The sequence below is a fragment of the Notolepis coatsorum genome (assembly GCF_963971535.1).
Source record: "Notolepis coatsorum genome assembly, chromosome: 7".
In the NCBI taxonomy this organism is placed as follows: domain Eukaryota; kingdom Metazoa; phylum Chordata; class Actinopteri; order Aulopiformes; family Paralepididae; genus Notolepis; species Notolepis coatsorum.
This window is the reverse complement of record NC_140171.1, coordinates 148,969,428-148,989,278: the sequence shown is the minus strand read 5'-3', so window position 1 is coordinate 148,989,278 and position 19,851 is coordinate 148,969,428. Positions and strand designations below refer to the sequence as shown.

The following is a 19,851-nucleotide window of genomic DNA, read 5'->3' as shown; positions in this document are numbered from 1 at the left end:
TTCTATCAAACCATTCCTTCAATTTCTTCATTTCAGATGTGATGACCTCTAAAAGCTGCTGGACATTCTCAATATGTGGAAAGTCACAGCACTTTGCGAGCGTCTAGCGCAGGGTTGGCCAACCGGATGTGGCAAGCCGGATGTGGCTCTTTGCCCATCAATGTGTGGCTCTTCCATCCAAAAAATTTAATAAAATAAAATAATATTTTTATTTATTATTATTATTATTATTATTATTATTATTATTATTATTATTATTATTATTATTATTATTATTATTATTATTATTATTATTATTATTATTATTATTATTATAATAAAAAAAATTGTCACTCAAACCTGTGGTAAACCTCATATTTTTATATTAAGAGGTAATTATATAGTTTACACTGTTTATTTTTCTCATATAAGCTGTGGGGTCATCTGACCCCTTCCGGCGGGAATCAGTGACATTTTCTCCATGGCTGTTCTAGTGGTAAGCCATTTTGAAGGGACGGTTTATGGTCTCAATTGACAATGAGAATGGACAGATAGCAATATTATAAAGTATAGATTTAGAATAGAATAGATAGAATAGATCTTTATTTGTCATTGTTGGTACAACAAAAAATGTTTAGGAACATCACCACTGGCATACAAACATAAGATATAGCATGTGCAAAATGATAATGTCAATAATAATAGTAATATAATAATAAAGTATCAATGTCCCAATGTCCTCAATAATAATAACATACCATCATTGTCCCAAGTGCATTTAGTGCTAGTGCAAATAAATAAATATAAATATAAATATTTCAGTGACAGCTCAACAAACACATACAATGCAAGTCTGTTTTGAAATGCTGGCCGTTTAGCGTGAGATTAGACGGCCCCCAATGGCCCCCAATGTGTTAAGAATGAGTGGGATTCATCATGTAAAACACCTGGGTAAGCACAGATTTGGACATTAAGAACGGCTTGATGAATGTGGCGGTGGCTTTTCTTATTGTTCTCTTAACACTATAGGGACCAGTCACGAGTTAACTCGTGTTTCGGTGCCATGCGTTGTGGACCAGAGACACGAGTTAACTCGTGGCAAGTTGTTATTGTTTTATTCCATATTAATAACGCTATTAACGTCCCCGATCGACTTGCAGGACCTACCCGCATATTTGATTTTCGAAACATGCAATACCGGCCAGATCCGCTTAGGGGCGCCATTGCTCCACTGCAGTATCATTGAGGGCGATTGAATTTTTTTTTACTGTCTGTGGGCGTTTCATATGAGCCTCGATCCCAGCCGAACAGACTCCATCTTTGATCCCGTTACCGAACGCAGATTTCAGCCTGGAATAATGGGATTTATGATCAACCAATGGACATATCGATCTACCAGATTCCGATGACTAATGACGAAATGCTGCCGGCGATCACATGGGCTGACGGTAGGATACTATTCCCCCAAATTACAGCTGGATTGGACATTGTTTTAAAACGCAACGTGATCGATCAGTGAAAATTGCTACGTGAACGCACACTGTATTGCTAATCAATAATAGTAATTGGCGTCCCCCGCCGCCCCCATTTCATCCATAGATGCTCTGTAATAGTCCGGATGCTACGCAGTTTGTTTTATTTCATTCGTATATATACAGCAGAAATGGCGTTTGATATAACGTGACTAGCCTTTAGCCCAGGGGTAGGCAACCCTAGGCACGCGTGCCTGCATAGGCACGCGGGGCATTTTCATAGGCACAGGGGGCAGCATTAATCTTTTTTTTATTATATATATATATATTTTTTTATTTTTTTTTTCTTTTTTTTTTTTATATTATAGTGAAATATTTTGCACTGTTGTCGCATTTATCTTGTTGAAATCCTCCCACAGGTTCTTTTTACTACCACATATTTAATTGAGACCCTTTATTTGTTTATTATTTCAATTTAGCTGGAAATACATTGCTACATCATTCAGTAACATTTGCAGAGCCTTATAACAAAAACATTATTACGGTCACCATTGTGACCAGTGGGATTAATCAACAAATTTTATAATTTATTTGTCTATTTCATTGAACATTGCACATGTTAAAAGCAAAGTTTTTTACTCAAAATGTGAGTATTACCAAGTCAACTTGTGTTCTTAAAACAATGACAATAAACATAGTTTTATTAGGTTGAAATAATGTGGTTGTGTACTTATTTTTCTGTTAACTTATTATGGATTGAAAACTGAAAACCTTAATGCACAGTAACTGAACTCAATATTTTTAAGTTCTGGTAACTTATTATAATTTATTTTTTTACAGTGTAGTCTTGCGATCAATCAAAACGTATTTACACGATATACCTCACATTCACCCTCCATTCACATCCTGGTGTTCTCCCGGTGTTCTCCATTAGGCCTGTAGGTGGAGCTGTGACAGCACACGTACAGTACACACACCGATGGTGTGTGATGTGTCCAAAAATGAATGGGCAAATGTGAGTGAAATGGTCGCACTGTATGCAGTTGTTTGTCTGCATTGCATCACCCCCCCCCCCCCAACTCAGATTTAGGGTTGATACAACCATCATAATAATATTGTTAATAATAACAATAATGATGTAATAATGTAAAAATTATCATTAAAAAGACCTGATTATGAGAAAAAAATATTACGATGCATGGAATATTGTTGAGGCACACTAGTTACAACTATATTTCAAACAGGCACTCCATGTCAAAAAGGTTGCTGACCCCTGCTTTAGCCTATTATCTAGCTCCCCAGAAAAAAGACTAGGCGAAAACTGCGATAAACCTTATATTCACGGCGCTATAAAATGACAACCAACCGATGGATTTTTTTTTTCTTTAAGCCATTATGAAGGCACGGTGTATGCACTCAAGTGACAATGAGAATGGACAGATAGCAATACTATAAAGTATATATATAGCTGTTAGAAAGTACATCGGTTTGTTGACAAAGCGTTGTCCTCCAGCCATATATTACACTGCAAGCCGTGGTCGTCAATGTGTTAACAGACAGGTAAGCAAGAATATAAGAAAAATAATGAGAGTATTGTTGAATGAGGCCCAATGACTTTTCAAAACATAAAATTAACAAAATTACAAATAACATTCCAAACACTTACTCTCTCGGTTTCTCTGTGTAGCTCCGGATACGCGTCACCCTGTAGGGAAGATTGAGGGACAATTCACTGCATTAATTGTCATTGTGCGATATTGGACACAAAATGACATTGAAATAATAACAATAACTTTATTTATATAGCACCTTTCATACATGGATTGCAGCTCAAAGTGCTTCACGGCAAATAGCATAAAATGAACATAGGCATAAAATGTGTATACATTTGACAGAATAAAAGCAATGCATAAAGTGCAGACATAAGAATAGCAAGTGTAACTGAAGGCATTCCATTACACAACCTGGCTTATAATTGTGTTGCTATTAACAAGTGATGTTTTTCAACACATCCATATGCGTTTGGTCGGGAACATCAAGTCTTTGTCAGTCTTTGAGAGTGTGGACTGGCGGAAATACCAGGGTGTGGGCCACGGTGGGAACCAGGCCGACCAGTAGGGATGGGGACCGAATCCGCTACTTTTAAGGGTATCGACCGGTATTACAGAGTACCGAATTCACGTGAGATCCACCGGTGCCAAAATTTTGTATATATATATATATATATATATATATATATATATATAAGTTCGATTTTGTTTTACCGCAAAACGAAACCTATGAAGTGTGCCACACGTTCACGCCAACGTCCAGGCGCACAATACACGCTTACCTATTATTTGACTTGATTCAACAACAAATCAAGCCGAAAACGGTCGCAAGTGTGGTTTACACTTTACAAAGCTGGATGCAGACAAGGCTCGCTGCAATATTTGTAGAGCAAAATGCAAAGCTGGGCAGGGTAACGCAAGTAAGTTGAGGAAACACCTGGTCAACAAATTGTTCTAAATAAATAATAATGATTATTAATAAATCATTTGAAGTTTGGATTTTTTTTTTTTACAACTGAGGTAGGTAGATTTTAAAGTAGACTAAAGTACAGAAAAAAGTTACCGTCAGGTACCGGTATCGATTCACAGGTACCGGTATCGGTTCAAATGTGAACGGTACCCAAGCCTACCGGCCTCTGGAGTCTGCAGCACCTACCAGGATGTGGGCCACGGTGGGCACCAGGCCGGCCAGCGCCCCCTCTGGAGTCCGCAGCACCTCGATGCAGAACCGCACGGCGCGCCGGAGGATTCGCCTCAGCACCAACCTGCCACGTTATAAAACACAGAACAACAACAACGTGAACTCCTTCTGCCGGGCTGGGCTGGCCGGCCAACCACTTAACCCTTTCACCGCTGCACTACCAAAACGGTTAACCCTTTTCACTGCGGCGACACACCGAATGTTAACCCTTTCACTGCTGCACGACAGAAGGTTAAGCCTTTAACCGGCGACCGTCGGTTGTGTGATAGTAGTGATTCACCGATGTGAAAATTATGGCTGATGTCGATAACCGATAATAATATTTCTGTTCTGGCCGATACCGATATTTTCCGATGTCGATATCTCTGTATAGAAAAACCCTTTTTTATGATAATCAAATAAATAGCTATTTTCCAAAACGCATTTTTTTTTTAACTTGTTTTCAGAAATTATTGATATTTTGAAACTATGTAAGGCCAAAACATGTAAAAAAAATAAATAAATGGAACGATTACAAAAAATAATAATAATATTTTTTTCTTTTTTATATCGGCCCTATCTTGATATCGGACCGATACCGATGTGTAAAAAAAAAAACTGCCATATGAGCAGACAAGAGGCCTGTAGCCTGAACACACTGTGGGGGAGACAAGAGGCCTGTAGCTTGAACACACTGTGGGGGAGACAAGAGGCCTGTAGCCTGAACACACTGTGGGGGAGACAAGAGGCCTGTAGCCTGAACACTCTGTGGGGGAGACAAGAGGCCTGTAGCCTGAACACACTGTGGGGGAGACAAGAGGCCTGTAGCCTGAACACACTGTGGGGGAGACAAGAGGCCTGTAGCCTGAACACTCTGTGGGGGAGACAAGAGGCCTGTAGCCTGAACACACTGTGGGGGAGACAAGAGGCCTGTAGCCTGAACACTCTGTGGGGGAGACAAGAGGCCTGTAGCCTGAACACACTGTGGGGGAGACAAGAGGCCTGTAGCCTGAACACACTGTGGGGGAGACAAGAGGCCTGAACACACTGTGGGGGAGACAAGAGGCCTGTAGCCTGAACACTCTGTGGGGGAGACAAGAGGCCTGAACACACTGTGGGGGAGACAAGAGGCCTGTAGCCTGAACACACTGTGGGGGAGACAAGAGGCCTGTAGCCTGAACACTCTGTGGGGGAGACAAGAGGCCTGTAGCCTGAACACACTGTGGGGGAGACAAGAGGCCTGAACACACTGTGGGGGAGACAAGAGGCCTGTAGCCTGAACACTCTGTGGGGGAGACAAGAGGCCTCCTGTAGCCCAGTTTGAGGCCCTCTCCTGGGGGTCAGGGTTAGTGCCTGAACACACTGTGGGGGGGAGAAGCTCCACAGCACCGTTTTTATTTTGTTTGTTTTTATTTATTCATGAATGAGGGCGGGGGGGGGGGGGGGGACACAGGGACACTGAATGAATAAAAATAAAAGCTACCGACACTAAACAAGGATCAGAGGAATAACAACCACCACTGCCTAGCAGCTAGAAAGAGAGGGGAAACGAAAGCAGTAGAGAAAGAGAGAGAGAGAAAGAGAGAGAGAGAGAGAGAGAGAGAGAGAGAGAGAGAGAGAGAGAGAGAGAGAGAGAGAGAGAGAGAGGGAGAGAAACCTAGAAACTGAGGTCTCAAGAAGGATGTACTGGATGTAACAGTACTGTATATCTGTATGTCATGTATGTCATAAAAAAATAATAATCCAATTATCTGATCGCCATTCCAAATACTGGTCGCTGTAGTCTGTCCCACATTATCCAGCATTGCAGGCGGGCGGATGAACTCGTCGAGGCATCCGTGGTGACCTCTTGTCTTGCCGGAGTATTTAGACCCACGCCCGCACGCTGCAGCTCGGCCGAGAAAACAAACTACATCGTTTCAAATGGAGCGCAATAGCGGCCGCAAGGCGTTAGGGGGCGGTATTGACACATGATCTCAGACACATTCAGAACAGCATGCACAAGCTGCCTCGATGGATTATGAATGGCAATAGCGAATAAAAGAAATAACGATCATGGCGCTCAAGGATTGGCGGGCTAACACGAGTTAACTCGTTGTTGGCGCAGAAAGGGTTAATTACAACAAGCAATGCTGTTTGTTATTTAAGATGAGGTCGGACTCGGCACTGACAGATTTGTGTTCATTGTGCTGCTTTTATAAAGCCTCAAATGACGGCTTACAATATTTCATGAAAGCAAAGTGTTTTGTTTGTCTAAGATTTAAAAAGGTTTAAACTTTACAGCACTGACAAGGTTGAACAAAGTGCTGTACAAGTCCCACAACATAAAAAAAAATAAAAAATTATAATAATAACAATAATTTAATATATATAATATATTTTTTTATCTCGAAGCTTCAAATTAAAATCGAATCTCGGCCCCGAAGCTTCGAATGCCAAAAGAAAATTCGAAGGTCAGCCCTACTAAAAACAAACCCACACAGACAGCAGTGCGTCACAGATGCTTTTCTCTACGTTTTACAAAGACAGTAGTGTGACACTCACTCCGCTCCACTCATGCCTGGGTAGACACCGTCAGCGATGCAGACCGCCAGGGTCCTGACGTGGTCGGCCACCACGCGGTACGCCATGTCCACGCCGTCTGCATCTCCAGTTCCCCCCCGATACTCGGCACATCTGGAACTCTAGCAGGAGTCAAAGGGGGGGGTAACAAGGTCCTGTGGTCATCAGGTGTAGCGCAGTGGGTAGAGCATGGCACTAACACTGCCAGGGTTAGGGGTTCTATTCCCTGTGTAGCTCAGTGGGTAGAGCATGGCACTAACACTAAGTGAGGAGCCTGACACCTGGGATGAATGATGGTGTTGAGAAAGGTGCAGAATAAAAGCTTTTCTCAATATTTTTTATTTATTATTCATGAATTTATCATTTTAAGAATGTCGGCGGGTCCAAAATGAATGTCGTTGTTTACATGTTGCGAGCATGCATCCGCCCTCTACTTCCCATTTCCCCACGTGGAATGCACCTGATAAATTACATTTGACATGTTCTATTAACACTTTCGGCGCCAATCACAAGTATACTCGTCGTTATTGGCCGACAAGCATTGAGCGCCAATAACGAGTAAACTCCTTTCTCTTTTTCCTTTTCTCCTTTGATCTTTTTCCTCTGATCCCCGTTCTAAATCATCATCCGGATCATTCTAGCCGTCCCTGGCTCGTTTGTATACATTGGAATTGCAATGCCGATCGAATATCACCAGGTGGCAGTATCGTCTGTGTCTGAAATGGAATTGGCGTGGATACACGTCTTCCCTTTTTTTTTTTTATGTACGGCTCCTTATTTTGTACCGTGGATTACGTTTCGAATTGCAGATTTCACCATGGAATAAGGGGATTTATCATCAGCCAATGGACATATCGATCTACCAGATGCCGATCGATAGCGGGGAAATGCTCGGGGTATCTCACCGGCTCATGGTAAGATCTTTTTCACATAAATTACAGCCGGATCAGAGCTTGCTATGATACGCAACCAGCCGAGCAGCGTATGTGGCTAGTTACACGACCACTGTTATTGGTAATCAATAATAATAAACGACGTCCCCCCCCCCCCCCCCCTTTGATGTATACATGCTTTGGGACAGTCCCGAAGATATGCAGTTTGAGTTATTTCTTTAGCATATGTCAAACGGAAATGCCGTTGAATATAACGTTAGCAGCTATTAGCCCTATAACTAGCCTTACAGAAAATATACGAGACAAAATATGCTATAATGCTTATATTCACAGCGCTATAAAATGACAACCTATTGATGATTTCTTTTTTCTTTAAGCCATTTTGAAGGGACGGTTTATGAACTCAATTGACAATGAGAATGGACAGATAGTAATACTATAAAGTATAGATTTAGCTGTACAAAAAGACACCGGTCTGTTGACAAAAGCTGGTCCTCAACAACTATATTAGACGCATCCCAGCGGTCGCCAATGTGTTAAGTAGACAAGGTATGAAGGTAGCTGTACCTGGTGGATAGCAGAGAGCAGAGGGGTGAACAGGTCCGTGTCGTAGTTGGATCTCTTCCCCTGGAGGATGGTCACTAGGCGCTCCAGACCCATGCCAGTGTCCACGCTGAGCTGGGGGAGTGGGCGCAGAGTGCGGTCTGCCTCCCTGACACGTGACACAGACAGAATGGCTACATTAAATATATAAAGCATTATATAAGTAAATGCGGTCTCCCAGAATAATAATATTTAATTAAATTATATCCCGATCCAAATCGTGAATTGAGTGTATTCTTACACCTCTAATCTGTTGTAGAGCCTATTAACTAGTACAATTTGTTGTAGAGTCTATTATCTAGGACAACCTGTTGTAGAACCTATTATCTAGCACTAGAGGATAACATGTTGTAGAACCTATTATCTAGCACTACAGGATAACATGTTGTAGAACCTATTATCTAGCACTAGAGGATAACATGTTGTAGAACCTATTATCTAGCACTACAGGATAACATGTTGTAGAACCTATTATCTAGCACTAGAGGATAACATGTTGTAGACCCTATTATCTAGCACTAGAGGATAACATGTTGTAGAACCTATTATCTAGCACTACAGGACAACCTGTTGTAGAACCTATTATCTAGCACTACAGGACAACCTGTTGTAGAACCTATTATCTAGCACTACAGGACAACCTGTTGTAGAACCTGTTATCTAGCACTACCTGTTGTAGAACCTGTTATCTAGCACTACCTGTTGTAGAACCTATTATTAGTGATGCACGATATATCGGCCGCCGATATAATATCAGCCGATATGGCCGTTTTTTTACACATCGGTATCGGTCCGATATCAAGATAGGGCAGATATTTAAAAAAAAAAAAAAAAAAAAAAAAAAATTACATGTTTTGGCCTTAAATAGTTTCAAAATATCAGTCATTTCTGAAAATAAGTTACAAAAGTAAAAAAATTATGCGTTTTGGAAAATAGCTCTTTATTTGATTATTATAAAAAAGTGTTTTCTATACAGAGATATCGACATCGGTAAATATCGGTATCGGCCAGAACAGCAATATTAATATCGGTTATCGGTATCGGCCACAATTTTCACATCGGTGCATCACTACCTATTATCTAGCACTACAGGACAACCTGTTGTAGAACCTGTTATCTAGCACTACCTGTTGTAGAACCTGTTATCTAGCACTACCTGTTGTAGAACCTATTATCTAGCACTACCTGTTGTAGAACCTGTTATCTAGCACTACCTGTTGTAGAACCTGTTATCTAGCACTACCTGTTGTAGAACCTGTTATCTAGCACTACCTGTTGTAGAACCTGTTATCTAGCACTACCTGTTGTTATCTAGCACTACCTGTTGTAGAACCTGTTATCTAGCACTACCTGTTGTAGAACCTGTTATCTAGCACTACCTGTTGTAGAACCTGTTATCTAGCACTACCTGTTGTAGAACCTGTTATCTAGCACTACCTGTTGTAGAACCTGTTATCTAGCACTACCTGTTGTAGAACCTGTTATCTAGCACTACCTGTTGTAGAACCTGTTATCTAGCACAGTGGTTCCCAAAGTGGGGGTCGGAGCCGCCATGGGGGGGTCGCATGAATATTAAAGGCAACCAACTTGTGTTCAGCCTTTCGTTCAGCGTTTCTCTGATTGGCCACACGACGTGACCGCGCTGCCGCGCGGCAGCGAGTTGCACCACCCGTCTTCCGTTGTAGAATTGTTTACATCAGGGTGAACGCTGTTGTATTCGCAAATGAGAGCCAGCAATACGCAGCTCCAGTTAACCTAATTTATACCGTAATGAATCATTAAAAATATATACCGTTAACTGGAATATGTTGTTTCTTTACACATATGTTGGGATTATGTAATTAGTTTGTCATGACAAAACAATAAAAATCGCTACTTTACATCAGGGTGAACGCTGTTCCACTGCCACCACCCACTTCAATGACAGAGCTCTCATATTTGCGAATGCATAAACTATATCTTAAATTATGGCTATGTGTCTAATATGGCTGTCGCTTATCAATGACTTCGCGACAGCCATATTAGACACATAGCCATAATTTAAGATATAGTTTATGCATTCGCAAATATGAGAGCTCTGTCATTGAAGGGCTTCTACAACGGAGCACGGCCGCTGCTGCTGGAGCTGGACCGAGTCAAGCCGGCGGCGGCGCACGGAAGCCGGGGACAAACCACTGCTTCAGCAGCCTCCACGGATGTACAGTGACGAGTGAATCTGGTAGTTGGTTTATGACATTAAAAACGCGAAATAATAACGTTACAGCGTACAGTTCCACACTGATGTACAGTGACACCCAGAGTTTCTAGTTACAGTAGTGACGCGTGAATCGAGATAGTCCTAACAGTGTTTATTATTAAGAGTCAGATAGTCCTAACAGTGTTTATAGTCCTAACAGTGTTTATTAGTAAGAGTCAGATAGTCCTAACAGTGTTTATTATTAAGAGTCAGATAGTCCTAACAGTGTTTATTATTAAGAGTCCTAACAGTGTTTATTATTAATTAACGTCATAAACCAACTACCAGATTTATTTTGCACCAGGGAACTTGAAGGTTCCTGCCGCGATTGCGGCAAAAGGGGGCGGGCTAGCGGCGTGGGGTCGTGGCCAATCAGAGAAAAGCTGAACACAAGTTGGTTGCCTTTAATATTCATGCTGGGGGGTCGCCAGATAATAAAATTCAAAAATTACAATATATATTTTTTTTATGCAGTCAGGCCACTGAACTTAGAAGCAGGCCAGGCCAGTGTTTCTAGTTGCAGCGGCGCAATAGTTAGATAACCTAGGTGGGGAACAACCAGGAGATCACTGCAACTCACACAAGTTGGAGAACTATCTCTCTCTCTTACTCACACACACACACACAAAGGGAGCCGCATGTGATTGGTGGAGGCGGGACCCTTACAAAAAAAAAATCCATCAAAATCAGTGTTGTTGCTAATCATTGACACATGCTAGCCTGTAATAATCCCCCCCAGACAAATCTACTTTGCATTTGATATATTGCAAATATATGCCATCACACACACTGGCATTTAAAGGGTTAGAATTATAAAATGAATATGTGGTGTTATGATCAGGGCTGAAGTTGAATAAAAGATTTATGAAAGAAAAAGTGGTATTTCAACATATAGTACTATTTTTATGGCGTTTTTGAAGAGGACAATTTAGTCCCTTATGGTAAGAGTGAGTATTTTTTTCAATCTGACATTACAAAAAAACTGAAAATCCATCAAAATCAGTGCTGTTGCTAATGATACATATGCTAGCCTGTTTTTTTTAACAATAATTTGTGATGCCATCACAAACACTGGCATTTAAAGGGTACAAATAAAAAAATGCCTGCACTAGAATGCAGGAAATGAAGTCTTTGTAACAACAAATGTCCTGGTGGGGACCACCAGACCCCCCGCTTAAAAAGTGGCCTGACTGGGGCTATATTTCGCACTATATTTCCTGGCCTGAATGATTTCCCCAGTCCGGCCCTGGTTAAAAGCCTCCAATGTTTATTAGTGTGTGTGCGTTTGAACGTTTGCATGTTTCAACCATACATTTCCATTTATGTTACTTGTCCTTTCGGACAAGTTATGTTTTTGTAGATTTTTATTGGGTTTTTACTACCGGGCAGTCCGGTAGAGAGAGAGAGAGAGAGAGAGAGAGAGAGAGAGGAGGAATGGGAGCCAGAGCAGGGGAAGACATTCGGCAAAGAACGCCGGGTCCGGGAATCGAACCCGGGTCGGCCGTGTTGCGACACAGCACATTACATGGTTCGCCACTTGGGCGCCCCATACATTTCAATTTATAAAAAAATATATATATATATTCAAATTAAGGCTGTCAAAGTTAACGCGGTATTAACGTGTTATCGCCCGATTCTATTCATTCTATAAATTTTTTTTAACTGACGATTAACTTTTAACACATTCCCGCCCGACCACGGATAAATCCGTGTTTCGAATCCAACGGTTGAGTCCGTGGCAATGTTGTTATTGGCATTTTAATAACCTACTCGATGTCACCGAGCGGCACTGCAGAAGTACCCTACTCTTTGAATTCCAAAAAGTGCATTACCGGCCAGATCCTCTTAGGGGCGCTATCTCGATAATGCAGTGTTCCCTGTGGCAGAAGTTGTCTTGTTTTTTCTGGACCTCCAATGTAGTTTTCTGCTAACATGAAGCGATGCCTATAGCCTGTAGCTTGGAATACGTTTTGGGACGCGGATTTCAGTGTGCAGTAAAGGAATAGATCATCAGCCAATGGACATATCGATCTACCAGATGGCGATCCCAGCCGAAATCCCTTATAACTTCACTCAGGTGTATTATTGATGCTCTCATTGATACTATGTTTGTTTCTGAAGTGTGTGTGTGTGTGTGTGTGTGTGTGTGTGTGTGTGTGTGTGTGTGTGTGTGTGGGTCAGCGTTTCCGTTAGCCGGTAATTACCGGTATTTGACTGGCAAAATCTGTTGAAGTCCGACATATTTAATCTCTCCGGTCATAATGTCCGGTGAAAATAATTCCCTCTAAACACAATTAGATTATTTGAATTGTATTAAAATAGGCTAAAATTATATAGCCTATGCGATGAACGAAACAATCTCACCAAGCAGCCGGTCTAATAATGACATCCTGCTGTCAGCGCGAGCTGGCTGCTGATATATTTACGTGAAGCATGGCTTGGCAGGGTGCAGTACTCCAATTCAGCCATTGGCAATTCAGCTGTTGGGTGGGGGCGCTGCTGACACCACTGCTCTGCTCTGCCTGCTCCAAGTGCTCCATGCTTCACGTAAATATATCAGCAGCCAGCTCGCGCTGACACAGCGGTGCCAAATTTCTCAGTTCTTCGCTTGATATAATTAATACAAATGTCCAATATAACGGAATTAGTTAGCTCATAAAAATGTGATTATAACAGACTGCTGTTTATTAAGGTCGGGCAGACTGCCCACCGACACCTCAAGTCGGCAGCAGCAGCACGAAGTCTCGAGGGACTTATTTTATTTGGAATATATTAATGACTGATACGCAAAAGTAGCCTAGTTTTAAGTTAAAATATTATAAATGCCTTGATGATGTCATTCTTTATATAGGTCTATAAATTGTTTTTAAGCTCAATAAACTCTGACCGGAATTTATCCCATTTGTCCGGTAGATTGAAATCTACCGGACACTCAGACCTGCAAAAAAAAATTCTAACGGAAACCCTGGTGTGGGTGTGTGTGTGTGTGTGTGTGTGTGAGAGATATATATATATAGAGAGAGGGGGGTGAGAGAGATGAGGAAGGGGAAAGAGAGAAAGAGAGCTGGGAGAGTGTGTGTGTGAGAGAGAGAGAGAGGGGGGGGGTGTGATTAATCAGCCCTTGTGTGGGTGAATGTAACAAGTTCCTAACGTTTTCTTTCCCCTATTATTTCATGCACACTTTATTCATTGTTTTAAATTATTATTTTCTTTTTTTTTTTTGATCCACTTTTTCTCCCATTTTTCTATATTTTTCTCCCATCCCAATTTCGTATCATCCAATTCAACCCTCCCCTGTCACGAACGCTGTTTCTTGCCTCCCACAAGCCGGCTGCAATGTGGACTAAGTCATACATAGCACAAGTCCCCTCCGGTACTTGAGGTAACAGCAGTCGCATCTTTTCACCTGCGCAGCTCGACCTCTCAGTGTCGAGGAGTAACGCGTGGGAGGCTCACGCTGCCCCCGACACTTCCTGATTCTACTGCGCAGGCGCACCAACCGACTTGTAGGAGTCGCTTGTTCACAACGTTCGATCCCCACCCTTCAGTTTTCCCTCCCCGTAATACGGCCAATGTGTATTACTGCGGACGACCAGCCAAACTGAAAAACAATGTGGAGAGCTGGATTCGAACACGCGAATCCTAGCGTCTCCACACTGGTGGCGAGTGCCTTAGACCACTACACCACCTAGCCGCCCAAATTATTATTTTCTTTTAAGTTATTTTGTGCATCACTCTGTTTTGAATTTGATGCAAATTTGCAATGCATGAGGGTCATCCTTTTGTGTTAAATGGCTGCACAAAGCAAGCATTTGTTGACTCGCATGTTGATAAGAGTATTAAAACTTGGAACTTGAAAAAGATCCGTTTAAGGTGGGGGGAAAAATGCGATTAATTTGCGATTAATCGTGAGTCAACTATGGACAATCATGCGATTAATCGAGTTAAATATTTTAATCGATTGACAGCACTAATTAAAATATTTTTTTCCCCCTCCTATAATAGTGGGGGTCGCGGCTCTCTGACAGTTATTTCGGGGGTCGCGGCCTGAAAACTTTGGGAACCCCTGATCTAGCACTACCTGTTGTACTGCATGAAGACCAGGTTCCAGATCTCCACCACATCAGGACTGTCTGAGTTGACCAGCGAGGCTGCATTTCTGCCACCAACATGGTCGTAGTGGATCTCTGTGCAGGGGCCGCAGGGGCCGGTGTCCCCCATCTCCCAGAAGTTGTCCCGCAGGCCGCCAGGTAGGAGCCGGTGAGGCGGCACCCTGCGGAGCAAACGGGTCCCGTTATTTATGAAGCTTTTCATTTGACACAGAGAGCACTCAAAGCCACACCATATCATACTGTACCGGGTATCATTACACCGGGGGAAAGGCAAATACTGCCGTCATAATATCTATACAAGTAAGAGAAACAACTATATGATATTCTTTTTGTAATAAATTTTCTTTATTTAATGCAGCAAGATTATATTCATATATTCTTTCCAGCAGCAGCTCCTGTGGTTTCCTCGTCAATAACCTCAGGAACAGTCTTCTTCAAGAACCTCAGGAACAGTCTTCTTCAAGAACCTCATGAACAGTCTTCTACAGGAACCTCAGGAACAGTCTTCTTCAAGAACCTCAGGAACAGTCTTCTTCAAGAACCTCAGGAACAGTCTTCTTCAAGAACCTCAGGAACAGTCTTCTTCAAGAACCTCAGGAACAGTCTTCTTCAAGAACCTCAGGAACAGTCTTCTTCAAGAACCTCAGGAACAGTCTTCTTCAAGAACCTCAGGAACAGTCTTCTTCAAGAACCTCAGGAACAGTCTTCTTCAAGAACCTCAGGAACAGTCTTCTTCAGGAACCTCAGGAACAGTCTTCTACAAGAACCTCAGGAACAGTCTTCTTCAAGAACCTCAGGAACAGTCTTCTACAAGAACCTCAGGAACAGTCTTCTACAAGAACCTCAGGAACAGTCTTCTACAAGAACCTCAGGAACAGTCTTCTTCAAAAACCTCAGGAACAGTCTTCTTCAAGAACCTCAGGAACAGTCTTCTTCAAGAACCTCAGGAAGTCTTCTTCAAGAACCTCAGGAACAGTCTTCTTCAAGAACCTCAGGAACAGTCTTCTTCAAGAACCTCAGGAACAGTCTTATTCAAGAACCTCAGGAACAGTCTTCTTCAAGAACCTCAGGAACAGTCTTCTTCAAGAACCTCAGGAACAGTCTTCTTCAAGAACCTCAGGAACAGTCTTCTTCAAGAACCTCAGGAACAGTCTTCTTCAAAAACCTCAAGAACAGTCTTCAGGAACCTCAGGAACAGTCTTCTTCAAGAACCTCAGGAACAGTCTTCTTCAAGAACCTCAGGAACAGTCTTCAGGAACCTCAGGAACAGTCTTCAAGAACCTCAGGAACAGTCTTCAGGAACCTCAGGAACAGTCTTCTTCAAGAACCTCAAGAACAGTCTTCTTCAAGAACCTCAGGAACAGTCTTCTTCAAGAACCTCAGGAACAGTCTTCTTCAAGAACCTCAGGAACAGTCTTCTTCAAGAACCTCAGGAACAGTCTTATTCAAGAACCTCAGGAACAGTCTTCTTCAGGAACCTCAGGAACAGTCTTCTTCAAGAACCTCAGGAACAGTCTTCTTCAAGAACCTCAGGAACAGTCTTCTTCAAGAACCTCAGGAACAGTCTTCTTCAAGAACCTCAGGAACAGTCTTCTTCAAGAACCTCAGGAACAGTCTTCTTCAAGAACCTCAGGAACAGTCTTCTTCAAGAACCTCAGGAACAGTCTTCTTCAGGAACCTCAGGAACAGTCTTCTTCAAGAACCTCAGGAACAGTCTTCTTCAAGAACCTCAGGAACAGTCTTCTTCAAGAACCTCAAGAACAGTCTTCTTCAAGAACCTCAGGAACAGTCTTCTTCAAGAACCTCAGGAACAGTCTTCTTCAAGAACCTCAGGAACAGTCTTCTACAGGAACCCGGATCTTTTCCTTCCACTCGCTCTGGGAAACTATATATGAGCAAATCGACACGTCTGTCTCCGTCCTCCTGCTCTGCCAACTTCACAGTCAAATCTCTCACTTTCTGTTGCTTTAGCCAGCGGTTCGGCTTCCTTTCAATCTCAGCAGTTTCCAAGACAGACACTCTGAATTCTAAACTGTCCACCTGCTCCTTCACGGCGGCCATCTTTTCATCAAGAGTGGTTATAAATCGCGTGATTTTTTTTCGTAGCCGCAGTTTGCGGAGACGCTCTCTGATTGGCCACTGACGTTTCTGGTCATGTGACATGTGCGCCCAATCGCGTGACACCTGTGTCTTTGCCCATTTCCGCCTCTAACAGCATGCAAACTACCTAACGCCTAGTGTATCACTGGTTAAGCTTAGGCGACTCTTTCGAAGTTGGTTAACACTTTGATTGCCCAACCCAAGTTTTCTCGGGTTTACCCCCCGCGGGTTGAATGCCCACTCACGAGAATTCTCGTATTTTCTAGTTTTTTTTTTATTAGCGATCTGAAATCATATTTCATCAACCGAGTCTACCATTGGAAATTCGACCACTCCAGGCGCTCAGATGTGAATAAAGCGCCCCCTATCGTCTCCCAGATGGTAATTCACCCTTTTGGATTGAACTCAATGAAAATGAATGAGAAAAAAAATCCCTGACTCCACATTTTACTTCCCACTCACACAGCCGGGGTCGATCAGCTCCACTAGTGAGCCTCAGAGCAGCGGAGATTATGTGTTTTTACAGTATACACGGTGAATCAATAAAAGGATCGATTTTTTCGAATGGCGATCAGGAATTGGAATAATCCATTTGGATACCATCTGATCTCAGGTAAGGAATCTATGTTACCAGTCTTAGGATAATCAGACTCGTTTTCATGGAGATATAAGCTTTTATGTGATTATGTGATATGGCTGATTCACTGTGCGAGCGGTCAGGAAATAGGAGAATCGATTTTCAGCTTGCGGTCAGAGCGTGCATGCGTACACATACTATCGATAATCTAGCGTTTATTTGAAAGCGATTCATGACATGGCCGAAAAATGACAACGTTCTAGAATATTCCAGTAAGGGCGATTATCATGGAAACGAGTGCTTTTCAAAATGCTAGAAAACGGAAATGAAGCGATAAAAAAACAATCTGCTACGACAATGTTGACTGGAAAATGAGTCTTTGATAAGCGACGGGCAGATTAGACACATAGCCATAATTTAAAACATAGATTAGGCGATATTAACGTTAACATTGAAGTGGTGCTGGGCATTCAAGGAGGTAAAAAGGAATTAAACTTGGGCAGTGAAAGTGTTAAGGTTAGAGTTTGGAATCAGGGCTGGTGTTCTATCGCCCTGCTCTAAGACAAACTCTAACCTTAACCAACTTCGAAAGAGTGCCTAAGCTTAACCGGTGAAAGAAACAGGCGTCACACGATTGGCCGCACATGTCACATGACCAGAAACGTCAGTGGCCAATCAGAGAGCGTCTCCGCAAACTGCGGCTATGAAAAACAATCACGCTTATAAATCTTGTTTGCTCTTCAGCCATCTTCTCGAATTTCCTTGTTTGCTCCTCCGCCATCTTTTTCTTTTCACTGGCCAGTTCAAACATCTTCTCCTGTCTCTCTATCGTCTTTTTCTGTTCTCTGGTCAGTTCAAACGTCTTCTCCTGTCTCTCTACCATCTTTTTCTGTTCTCTGGTCAGTTCAAACGTCTTCCCCTGTCTCTCTATCGTCTTTTTCTGTTCTCTGGTCAGTTCAAACATCTTCTCCTGTCTCTCTACCATCTTTTTCTGTTCTCTGGTCAGTTCAAACGTCTTCCCCTGTCTCTCTATCGTCTTTTTCTGTTCTCTGGTCAGTTCAAACATCTTCTCCTGTCTCTCTATCGTCTTTTTCTTTTCACTGGCCAGTTCAAACATCTTCTCCTGTCTCTCTATCGTCTTTTTCTGTTCTCTGGTCAGTTCAAACGTCTTCTCCTGTCTCTCTACCATCTTTTTCTGTTCTCTGGTCAGTTCAAACGTCTTCCCCTGTCTCTCTATCGTCTTTTTCTGTTCTCTGGTCAGTTCAAACATCTTCTCCTGTCTCTCTATCGTCTTTTTCTGTTCTCTGGTCAGTTCAAACGTCTTCTCCTGTCTCTCTACCATCTTTTTCTGTTCTCTGGTCAGTTCAAACGTCTTCCCCTGTCTCTCTATCATCTTTTTCTGTTCTCTGGTCAGTTCAAACATCTTCTCCTGTCTCTCTATCATCTTTTTCTTTTCACTGGCCAGTTCAAACATCTTCTCCTGTCTCTCTATCGTCTTTTTCTGTTCTCTGGTCAGTTCAAACATCTTCTCCTGTCTCTCGACCATCTTTTTCTGTTCTCTGGCCAGTTCAAACATCTTCTCCTGTCTCTCTATCGTCTTTTTCTGTTCTCTGGTCAGTCCAAACATCTTCTCCTGTCTCTCGACCATCTTTTTCTGTTCTCTGGTCAGTTCAAACATCTTCCCCTGTCTCTCTATCGTCTTTTTCTGTTCTCTGGTCAGTTCAAATGTCTTCTCCTGTCTCTCTATCATCTTTTTCTGTCCTCTGGTCAGTTCAAACATCTTCTCCTGTCTCTCTATAGTCTTTTTCTGTCCTCTGGTCAGTTCAAACGTCTTCCCCTGTCTCTCTATCATCTTTTTCTGTTCTCTGGTCAGTTCAAACATCTTCTCCTGTCTCTCAACCATCTTTTTCTGTTCTCTGGTCAGTTCAAACATCTTCTCCTGTCTCTCTATCATCTTTTTCTGTTCTCTGGTCAGTTCAAACATCTTCTCCTGTCTCTCTATCATCTTTTTCTGTCCTCTGGTCAGTTCAAACATCTTCTCCTGTCTCTCTACCATCTTTTTCTGTTCTCTGGTCAGTTCAAACATCTTCTCCTGTCTCTCCATCATCTTTTTCTGTTATCTGGTCAGTTCAAACGTCTTCTCCTGTCTCTCGACCATCTTTTTCTGTTCTCTGGTCAGTTCAAACGTCTTCTCCCGTCTCTCCATTGTCTTTTTCTGTTCTCTGGTCAGTTCAAACATCTTCTCCTGTCTCTCCATTGTCTTTTTCTGTTCTCTGGTCAGTTCAAACATCTTCTCCTGTCTCTCTATCGTCTTTTTCTGTTCTCTTGTCAGTTCAAATGTCTTCTCCTGTCTCTCTATCATCTTTTTCTGTCCTCTGGTCAGTTCAAACATCTTCTCCTGTCTCTCTATAGTCTTTTTCTGTCCTCTGGTCAGTTCAAACGTCTTCCCCTGTCTCTCTATCATCTTTTTCTGTTCTCTGGTCAGTTCAAACATCTTCTCCTGTCTCTCAACCATCTTTTTCTGTTCTCTGGTCAGTTCAAACATCTTCTCCTGTCTCTCTATCATCTTTTTCTGTTCTCTGGTCAG

At 42.3% G+C, this 19,851-nt stretch overlaps 1 protein-coding gene across 3 annotated transcripts in view; it reads right to left on the bottom strand.

Moving 5' to 3' along the window:
- The window catches only part of aars2 (alanyl-tRNA synthetase 2, mitochondrial (putative)), an 88,036-nt gene that overhangs the window by 55,239 nt on the left and 12,946 nt on the right, over positions 1-19,851 (bottom strand). For all 3 annotated transcript variants that reach the window (XM_084317827.1, XM_084317826.1, XM_084317828.1), the window contains exons 4-8: positions 14,557-14,748; positions 8,204-8,348; positions 6,726-6,865; positions 4,158-4,266; positions 3,118-3,156 (exon numbers count right to left, since the gene is read on the bottom strand). In XM_084317827.1, coding sequence (XP_084173953.1) covers positions 3,118-3,156; positions 4,158-4,266; positions 6,726-6,865; positions 8,204-8,348; positions 14,557-14,748 — 625 coding nt within the window. The remainder of the gene's footprint in view (positions 1-3,117; positions 3,157-4,157; positions 4,267-6,725; positions 6,866-8,203; positions 8,349-14,556; positions 14,749-19,851) is intronic.